The sequence below is a fragment of the Canis aureus genome, chromosome 27 (genome assembly GCF_053574225.1).
Source record: "Canis aureus isolate CA01 chromosome 27, VMU_Caureus_v.1.0, whole genome shotgun sequence".
Taxonomy (NCBI): Eukaryota; Metazoa; Chordata; class Mammalia; order Carnivora; family Canidae; genus Canis; species Canis aureus.
Genome location: NC_135637.1, coordinates 12,984,868 through 12,994,899, shown reverse-complemented (window position 1 = coordinate 12,994,899; position 10,032 = coordinate 12,984,868). Strand labels below are relative to the sequence as shown.

General features: G+C 44.0%; 1 protein-coding gene across 1 annotated transcript; it reads right to left on the bottom strand.

Annotated features, from left to right (window-relative positions):
* Nucleotides 1–6,311: 6,311 nt before the first annotated feature.
* Nucleotides 6,312–9,701, bottom strand: LOC144299871 (disintegrin and metalloproteinase domain-containing protein 1-like). The gene has a single exon (XM_077875677.1). It carries the CDS (start codon nucleotides 9,326–9,328, stop codon nucleotides 6,581–6,583), a length of 2,748 nt encoding a protein of 915 aa, XP_077731803.1. The 5' UTR covers nucleotides 9,329–9,701; the 3' UTR covers nucleotides 6,312–6,580.
* Between the last annotated feature and the right edge of the window lie 331 nt (nucleotides 9,702–10,032).

The following is a 10,032-nucleotide window of genomic DNA, read 5'->3' as shown; positions in this document are numbered from 1 at the left end:
ATGTCCCTACTACTAGTTCAATAGTTCATAGGTAAGGACTCAATAGTGGTGGAATGAATGAATGCATCAATGAGTGAGTGAATGAGACAAGGTGACATGTGTCAGCTTCATAGTCAAATTAGACTCTGTAAAAAGGCATCAAGGTTGGGCAGTAAGCCTCAAATGTGCAAATTGACCTCTCCTGAGCCATTTGCACGTTCAGGATTAAAGGTACAGTCAGAAGAGGGAGGAAACTAGAATCTTGACTTAGGACCCAAACAGCAGCGTTGCTTTCAATGCCACCATGGTCTTGAGAGGGGCTCTAAGGAAGAGAATAAAGCCCTTACCAGTCTTACCCGTAACTGGACCCGAGGCAATGATTGCCACATCAATCAAATCTTACTCCTCCTCACCCCCCCAGAGATTTTCAATTTAGTAGGGGAAGTAGAAACATGTTTGCAAATGCCCATGTGTATGATAGGCCAGAATGCCATTGGTATGAAGGAAATTCAGTATTACGACTAGGTAGTGATAGATCTTACCATTGCTGAACAACGTAGAATTCATACAATCTGACATCCATAGACACAGGTGACTTTAGATCTTCTCAGTGTTTATGTGGGCACCCGCTGTAAGCCAAGCAGTGCACCTGATACGAGCACAGGCATTACCTAACTTAATCTCTCAACCCACTATGTGAGGGGCGTCCTTCGCGTGGCCATCTTACTGAATCAGAAACCTAGGCCCAAGAAAGTGAAGTTCGATGTCTAAGACCAATGAGCCAGAAAGTAACGCCTGGGATTTAGAGACAGGGAATATGAAAGCCCCCTCAATCAGAAGAAAGGTGACTTTCTTCTTTTAAATAAGGTTGTTTGCTCTCAGAAAATCCTTCTGGCTGGATTTTTTAGGCTATCAGAACACAAGACTCCAAGCTTACACAGCATTCACGCTCTTAGCATCATCCAAGGAGAAGAAAAGAGCTCTCACAGTGTTTAGGAAAGGTAGCCGATTGTTTTCTCTTACGCTTTAATTGTTTTGTAAAACACTACTAGACATTGACATTGGTCATAAAAACAGCTAACGTGACAATAAAGATGATTAAAAATTGTATCTGTTTTGGAAAAAATTGTGAATAAAACCAAGTGTTTCATATATATATATATACACATTGTTACATAAAAATGTAAATTCTGCAATAGAGTTCCCCTGAATAGCTGGGGGATCTAATGTACTGGCATCATTTTGTTGCAACAGTTTTATAAAGAGATTCCTGTCTGTAGGCTTCCCTTAAACCATGACACATCAGTTACCTCAAAGTTGGGATCCATTGTCATTTTTCCAAAGCATAGGATTAATTGGTAGCCTTTGCTTTATTTGGCATCTTTGTTTGCATTTCCATAGTTTCCTGATGACCTACCTTACCTGGGGAACCGTAAAGGAGGGCTTTAGGTGGATAAGCATGAGGGAGAGCCTTCTCTCCCGTCCCCTGGCACTGACACTGTGCCTTTTTTTATTTCCCTTTTTCATGGGAAACTGTTTGCACTCACACCTAGTTCGTGATTAGTAGGTGACCGAAAATGCATTACAGAAGAAAGGTTGTGGCTTCGCAGCTCATTCCTCCTGTGTTTTGAGAAGCTTTCTTTCCATTTCTCCACCAAAGCATGAGTACCTTCAGACTTTGAGGTTCTGAGAACATGTTGCATGGGTACACACATTTCTCACTTTCAACGTACTAACTGGAGATTTCTTTTTTTTAAATATATATATACAATATTGAATATATATATATATATATATATATATATATATATATATATATATATGTAGAAGTTCGGTTTGCCAACATAGAGTATAACACCCAGTGCTCATCCCATCAAGTGCCCTCCTCAGTGCCCGTCACCCAGTCATTTCAGTCAAGGACAAGGATGATGGATGCTCCCTTGTTCTGTAGAAAACAATCCCCTGATGGCCTGTTTCAGACTGACTGCCCTATAGGTTCTTTCCGTGAGTATTCTCAAAGAGAACCCATGTGTCCTTCAAAAAAGTAGAGAAAGGTATGCTGGAGCAATTTCAAGAGCCTCGCTGGAGCTGGGAAGGTTGAACCAAGTGAGCATAGGGAAGAGTAAGGTCATTTGATAGAATCAAAAGCCCAGAGAGACAAGTGGCCATGGCATATAGCGAGAACTTAGGTCCTCCCTGTCAGACATACGAATAGGAGAAACGAGGACATGTTTGTTTTCAAAAGTCATAGGAGATAATGGCTGGAAGTGGAGAGGAGGACCCAGTTGTCAGAGCCCTTTAATGCCTCACCAGGTTTACTACCCTAGATAACGAGAGAGCAGTGGACGTTCCTGAACTCCAGGCTGTGGTGACACAGTCGGTGTCTGGAGAACCTCAGGAAGGTCACTAGAGAGCCCGGTTAGGTAGTTTCCAGCAGTAAAACAGGCATTTGTTTGCAAACACTTGGTCATAATTCCGCCTCCGATGTTTCCTTTGTAAGTATTTGGAAAATTGTTTTCTAACTGTGGGAAGACTCACCCATGGCTTTCTGCTTCACAAACTAATCCAATGCCTTCTTGGTCCTCATACATGTCCTTACACATGACCTCCTCATGTAAGACTGCCATAATTATATTAAATAACGAAAGTGGTATTGGACCTTTTTCTCCCCCCATTCTTCCCTGGTCCAAGAAGTTTTAAAGCCTTATGTCCAGAAGCAGGGGGAATAGTAATTTTAAAGAGTCAGCACTTTGCAAACATTCTTGAAGGAAGTCTGCTCTTGGTTTTGAGAAAACATTTCAGTGAGCATATTTGCCCAAAGGAAACACTAAAATTCTGAAGTTTGTAAATACCATTAAGTTTTCATTTTAATTTTTAACATGGTGTCAAGAAATTTTGCAGATGAAAAAAAGTTTTGGTGATGAGTGCAAAACTTTATTTAGTGCAGAACTGCACCCCTATGAGGTTGATGATGTCACCTGTGTTTAACATAAATCTTTTACTTTCCTTCAACTGAGCCCCAGAAGGGAGGTTGGTGTTTGGCTCCAAGTTTTGAGGACATTCCCAAAGTACTCCTGCATGGACAAGGAAAGATGTCACGTTGGGGACGTCCAAAGAAAGAGAGGACCTGTCCAAGTCTCCGAGGGAGGGGCAAGACGTCTGGACTCCAAGAACTTTAATATTGGCCGCACCCAAATACATTATTTTCCACACTGTAGTTTCCCTTTGTTCCCTCTAAACCTGGATAAAAATCTAGAGCCTGGACTTGGCTGTGCTTTGGGAAACTAAGGGAAGGACCTCGGTCTCCACCAGCCTTAGGGAGCAGAGAGAGGACAATAGCCACTCAGGGAAGGGGGGGCAAAGGACGGCAAGGAGTCACTGTCAGAATCTCTTAGGTGCAGCTGGCTGGGTCATTAGTGACTACCCACACAGGTTATTGGAACATGGAAGCAAGAACGCCTCAGAATACCCCAAACATAATGGGGTGGGGGGCGGAGGATCAGGCAAGAGTGTGCTTTGTAGAAGCAGTCACACAAAATGCAGAACGCTGAACCTGGAACCCAAGGTACCCTACCTCCCTTCTTGTGCCCACACTAAAATTGGTCTCCTCCCTGCCATAGCATATGCTAAAGAACTTCAGCCTTCAATCCCTGAGATTTAGGGTTTCCACACATTTTAAGATTTACCTGACACGGGTGGCTGGGTGGCTCAGTCGGTTGAGCATCTGCCTTTGGCTCAAGTCATGATCTCAGGGTCCTGGGATTGGGCCCCGCATCAAGGAGCCTGCTTTTACCTCTCCCTCTGCCACTCCCCCTGCTTGTGCTCTCTCTCCTTCCTCTCTCTCTCAAATAAATCAATAAAATCTTTAAAAAATAGATTCATCTGACAGTTTATAAATACGTCCAATTTTCTATCTCTTTTTCAGAGGAACTTCATTCAAATAGCCTGTCCTGACCTTTGTTTCCTGCCTTCAACCTCTTCTTGCAGTCATAGGACAGCAACTAAAAAACAAAGTTCATTCAACTTACAACTTGCATATTTGCTAAATTTTTCTAAAGTTTGATGTAAATATTGTGAAGTTTTTTGGTTTGGGTTTTTTTTTTTTTTTAAGATTCCATTTACTAAAAAAAAAAAAAATATATTACATTCACTAATGGGGGGGGTAAGTGCGGGTAGCGTAGGGGTGGAGGCAGAGGAAGACAGAGAAGCAGAGGGGATCCCTGGGTGGCGCAGCGGTTTAGCGCCTGCCTTTGGCCCAGGGCGCGATCCTGGAGACCCGGGATCGAATCCCTCGTCGGGCTCCTGGTGCATGGAGCCTGCTTCTCCCTCTGCCTGTGTCTTTGCCTCTCTCTCTGTCTCTCTCTGACTATCATAAATAAATTTAAAAAATTAAAAAAAAAAGAAGCAGACTCCTCGCTGAGCAGGGAGTTCAACCAGGGGCTGGGATCCCAGGACCCAAGATCATGACCTGAGCCGAGGGCAGATGCTTAACTGACTGAGCCACCCAAGTATTCATGTTGTGGAGTTTTAAATAGGTTTTACTGATAGTTTCCCAATTATCTATCTGACTTTTGGTCTTTAAAGAACACCATTAAATTAGCTAAGCATAATTACCCCCTATCTAAATCATGATTCCCTTATGCTTGAGAAGCTAGTAAAAATATGTGATGCTCTTTAACTCTTAACATAGTCACCATCACATGTGCAGTTAGGAAAGTAACCCCTCCTGCTCTCCACTGAAGTGCTTCTCAGCAGAAATCCTCCACATCTTTTTCAAAAAGTCCCAAATCACATGTGTAAGTTTACAAGTGGAGACCTTCACTTACTCAGTTTCACCCTTGTCGTCACAACTCTCGGCTGACTACCAACTAATGGTGTCTTTTCACCATGCATCCTGATCTTCTGGCACAAAACACGCTGAGATTTGGTTAGCAGCGAATCCCATGACCTGGAATCTTACATAACGAAGTCCTGAGTTTGGATTTTGCCCTGAAGTTTAGTTTTGTTCCAGCAAAAGTAATTAACATAAGCTTCTTGAAGGCAGAAATCACGTCTTAACGGAATTTTTTTTTCTGTTCTCTTCTGCGCATGTGTGTCAGGCATTAGAAGAGGGACTCAGCAAGTGTATCATCAGGGACTGATGCTCAGGAACTTCCCTGAGACTCAGAACACTCAACCTGAAGCAACACTGCACCCGAGCAAGGTTTTGGCAAGTGGCATTCATAGAAGTTACCCTCCTATTTTAAAGTCCTTCACTTGGTCAACATTTACTGAGCACCTACAGTGAGTTGGGACCTCAGAGCTGAATAAGATAAAACCTGACACTCCATGACGTCAGGATGTAATAGGGGGAAAGGCACTTTCATTGGTAACAAGTACACAGTCTGGTGGGTTCACGATAGTGATCAAGCACCCGTCTGGTATGGCTTTAGTTTCCTCAGAGTCACTGAGGAAGAAGCCATGTTGTGGGCACATAAAGGACATATCGATTGTCTTTAAAGTCACTTGTCACTTTTTTTTTTTTTTTTTATTGAAGGAAGGGCTCATGAAGCAGTGGGGAATGTAGATTCAGTTGTACATTGGGCAAGACACCTGTTGCTAACTCTAGAGCAGAACTCTTTGGGGTCTGTTTCCTCTTTTAGAAGATGGAGGTCTCAGAGGACAGATGGGAGGATAAAATTAAGACAACAAATGTGAAGTGTTTAGCACAGTGTCTTGGATAGAATGGGATTCTTATTGTTATATATGCTTTATGATCTCTCTACATAGATTTACCAATTTTATGTGTTACCTATAATTTGAGAGTTTCCCATGGTTTACCAGTGAGTAAATATCACCTTTAATATAGAAATTAAGAAATCAAGAGAATAAACAAAAGTCAAACATGAATTCAACACTGTGTATATGTCCCCTGGCCTCTGTTGCCCAGACTACCCCATACAGCTGGATCCCTGATTCAGCTGCAGCCTGTTCCAGTGAGCCTCAATATAGAAAAATCCCCAATTACTAAGCTGCATCAGAACTGAAGTGATGCTTCATCCAAACATTGTCTTTTATTTATTTCAACTTACCTCTATTTCATGAATAGAAACTGTCATGGCAAATTAGAGTACTCAAAAGATAATGTTCCTAAAATAATGCATTTATGTGACTTGGTTGAATAATCTCAGGATAGTAATAATATAGGTACAATAATTGTGTCAAACAATGTAGATGGAAGATGGTATGCCCTGAAAAATAATTTTAGCTCAGAAATTGACTCAAGTGACGCAAGATATTTATAGCAATGATTCATGAGAAGAGCTTAAATAAAATGGTTTCAGGAAATGGGAAAAGCTACACAATATTTTTATGATTTCATGTATCAATGTATAACCAAATTGCTAATATAAATATTGAAAGCTAGATTCCCTCCTCCCAGATTACTATGTTTCTCTAAACTATATAGTCCAGTTAGAGCCACTGGAGCCATCAATTCTCACTTCACCTTTGCCTCTATGAGCCTCTCATTCCCATTCAGTGCGTGACGTATTTTATGTATTTAGCTTCTTCCTCCACTATTCTTCTGCCTTTGATTTTTCCTGTCCTTCACCTGCTACCTCTATGGTACAGGCTCTCCTGGGACTTCAGGCAGTGGGGCCTCGGGGGGTGGAGGGATGTCCGGGGGTGGAGAGGTGTCGGGGGGTAGAGGGGCGTCCGGGGGTGGAGGGGCGTCTGGGGGTGGGGTGTCCAGGGTTGCAGAGGCCTCTGGGGGTGAGGCTTCCTTTGGTTTGGGGGTCTCCTGTGGTTTGGGTGCATCCTGTGGTTGGGGGGCCTCCTGGGGTGGGGGCACCTCCTGTGGAGACAGCTCCTCCTGCGGTGGGGAGGGCTCCTCTGGTGGTTGGGCTTCCTGTAGCTCCTTCTCTGGACCCATCTCTGAAACATTTGCAACGTTCTTTCCTAAGTCCTGTGTTAGGAACTCTGTTGCCTCAGTAGTCGTTGTGGTCTCTGAGGTCACCTCTGAGGATCCCCCTGGAGTCTCTATTGACTCAATTCCAGCCCTAAGGCTAATGAAAAATATTAAAATCAACAATAATAGTAAAAGAAATGCGGGGAGTATGAAAATTACCTTGCCAAGAATCTTCATTTCACTTGTACGTTTAGTAGGAATGGCAATTCCTCCTGCACTTAGATTTTCATTATTAGGTGATTTGCTGGGGGGACCACTGTCCACACTACCACCATTTCCTGGAGCTTTGCAGTCAGGTGGGGCATAGCCAGCCTCACAATGGCAGTGCTTTAAATTGTTGCAAACTCCTCTCCCATTACACATTTCTTTTGGTTCACAGTCGTACTTGAGCACGACATGATCAGTGCAAGAGTAATTCATGCAGACTTTGTGTGGGGCACAGAGAGTGCCAGTGTGCACATCTCCATCGTCAGGGATATCACTGATGTTATAGGCATCCATGCTCCAGCAGAAGTCTTTTTCATAAGGGACCTGGATCAGTGTATGATAGGGTTTGATTACTGGTATCCGTCTAATATTTGTACAAACAAGTTTCCCACAAAATATATTCTCATCAAAGCACTTAACATATTTTGACCTAGGTGAGGCCCCAAAGCCACAGTTCCCAAACCGGTTACCTTTGCTGTTCATAGAAATATAACAGTCTTCTGGAGCAGACACTGCGGGGGAACCATATATATCCATGCACTGAATATCAGGGTTCTTACACCGGCCTCTAAAGCAATAGTGAATTATATCACACAGTGTACCATCTTGCTTATAGAGGTCTGTGGGGCATTTACCAGAAGAACCATCACAATACTCTGGGAGGTCACACTCTCCCAAAGCAGAACGACACATGAATCCTTTATGTCTGAACTGGCAATTAAAACAGCATAGTCCATCATTACACTGTGCCTGCTCCTTCAACCGACATGTTTGGTCACAGCAAAGGTTATTACCACAGTCAGGTCCACAGTCACATTCCTCGTTGTAGTCCAACACACCATTTCCACACGTGGCTTGCCTACGCAGGCGACCTTTGGGCCGAGGCTTGTTAAATAGGCAGGCCCCTTTATGCTCCCGGAGGAACTTGTAGAAGTAGTCAGAGCTGCAGTTGCTGAAGCCACTTTCCTTAGTGATATTTTCATGCATGAGGCAAAAGTGTTTATCTTTACAAATGCAGGCTGAGTGGTCGTGCTGAATACCCAAGTTGTGCCCGAGCTCATGGACCATGAGCGCTGCAAACAGGAGGACATCTTCATGATGGAAGGATTCAACGGCTGTTGCAAAGCCTCCCGAACAGGCACCATTGAGAAATGCCTGCCCCGCATCCCCTTCAGGATGATGTCCAACGATCATGTGGGCAACATCGTGCTCCACACGATGGAACAGCTTCTCCTGTCTCCAGCTATTGAAATTCCTGAGTGTAACTCGCAAGTCCGCTGGGACTTCTATGAGGTCCCCCTCGGTCCAGATCTCCATTCCAGCCAACACCACCTCTGTGTTTATTCCCCTAGTGAAGATGTTGGCCAGAGCGGTGATGTCCATTACTCTCTGGACTGTCTCATTGACGTTACTGCCCCACATTTGGAACCGCTGGTGGTTGACCACGACAAACATCTCCACGTACTTGGTGTGTGACCAAAAGGAGGACGGTGCCTGTAGACTGCGAGGCTCCCTGCTCCCTTGTTGCCGGCTGGTGGACACCACTTGGCTGCCTTTGGAAGTGACATTACAGGAGACTCGAGCTTGGTGTGCCATGGTGTACAGCACATGTTCAAACCGTTTTGAAGTGTCCATGGGCTCAATGCCATAGGGTTTTCCCTCCCTAATCAGGATGCCCCTGAGGCCCGAACAGGTGTTGAGAGAAACAAAAGAACCTGGGACTCCTTCTATGTAGCCTTCATAGTGACAGTCATGCGAGATGAAAGGCATTTCTTGCCCCAGGACACCATTGTGGTAGCTGAAGACTGGAAAGTTACTCACAAAATAGTCTCTCTTCACCTTCAGGTGAATCACCTGTTTCTGGCCCTGCATTAATAGTACATAGGATGCCTTTTCCCCTGGGTCTTCCCTTCCCTTGGCTGTCAGACTCTTGGGGATGACTGTTTCATAAGAAGAGTAATATACAGATCCAGGGTCACAGTACAAGCTTGGCAAGAAAATCAGTACCAACAGCAACAAAATCCCCAACCTGACAGAGGACAATTGTGGCACTGGTCCCAGCCTGAAGTCCCTCTTTTGCTGAGCCCAAGTCTGAAACTTTATCTTACCCTCTTTCAAGGCCCCTTGGTTTTTCCATAGTGAAGGCAGTATAGAGGCAGAGTGTCTCAAAGAAACTGCCATAGATATGGCCATTGTGAATCAGTTGATGCTGCGTGGCCTAGGTCTCAAGGCAACAGTTCTTGACATGCTGAGACTCAGGCACTAGCCCCGGATATTGGCTGGCTCCCTAAGGGGTGACTGCTGCGCAGCTTGAGTAATACAGGCTTCGGGGCTCTATTTCTATTCGCTCTTGGCCTTTGGTAGTTCCCTTACAATATGACTTCCTTCCAACAGCAGAAGCTCTAATGTTCCTTGGGTAAGTTCCCTTTATCTTCACCGTTATGCCACATAGGTGGACTGTAATGATTCAGACAGTACTATAACCCAGGCAAATTATCCTTATTCTCAGCCCAGGCCACACTACACCTGATATCCGTTAATCTGCTCATTCTTTGAAACCCAACATTCTGGCAGGAGGTAGGGGGAGGGGACAGGGATTCTTTGGGGATCTCTAAGCAGGACAAAGTTCTCTGTATCCACTGCTTCCTTTCCTCATATCCGTAGTATTCAGGACATTGTTTGCAGCTCAACCCTCCTTTTTCAGCCTTTGTTCATAACAGATGTTTAAACACTTTGCATGGTGTCTGAATATAAACATAATTCTTCCCTACTTGAAGTTTTACTAATTAACATATTAAGTGATAAATGAAATGAGCTTAGTTTTACCATGGAAGTATACAAGTGATCATGACCAACATTCAATTCCTCCCAACTGCCCCAACATAAAAACAAACTGA

Excerpts from the sequence above, each read along its gene's own strand:
- LOC144299871 (XM_077875677.1), bottom strand. The coding sequence starts at position 9,328 with ATGGCCATATCTATGGCAGTTTCTTTGAGACACTCTGCCTCTATACTG.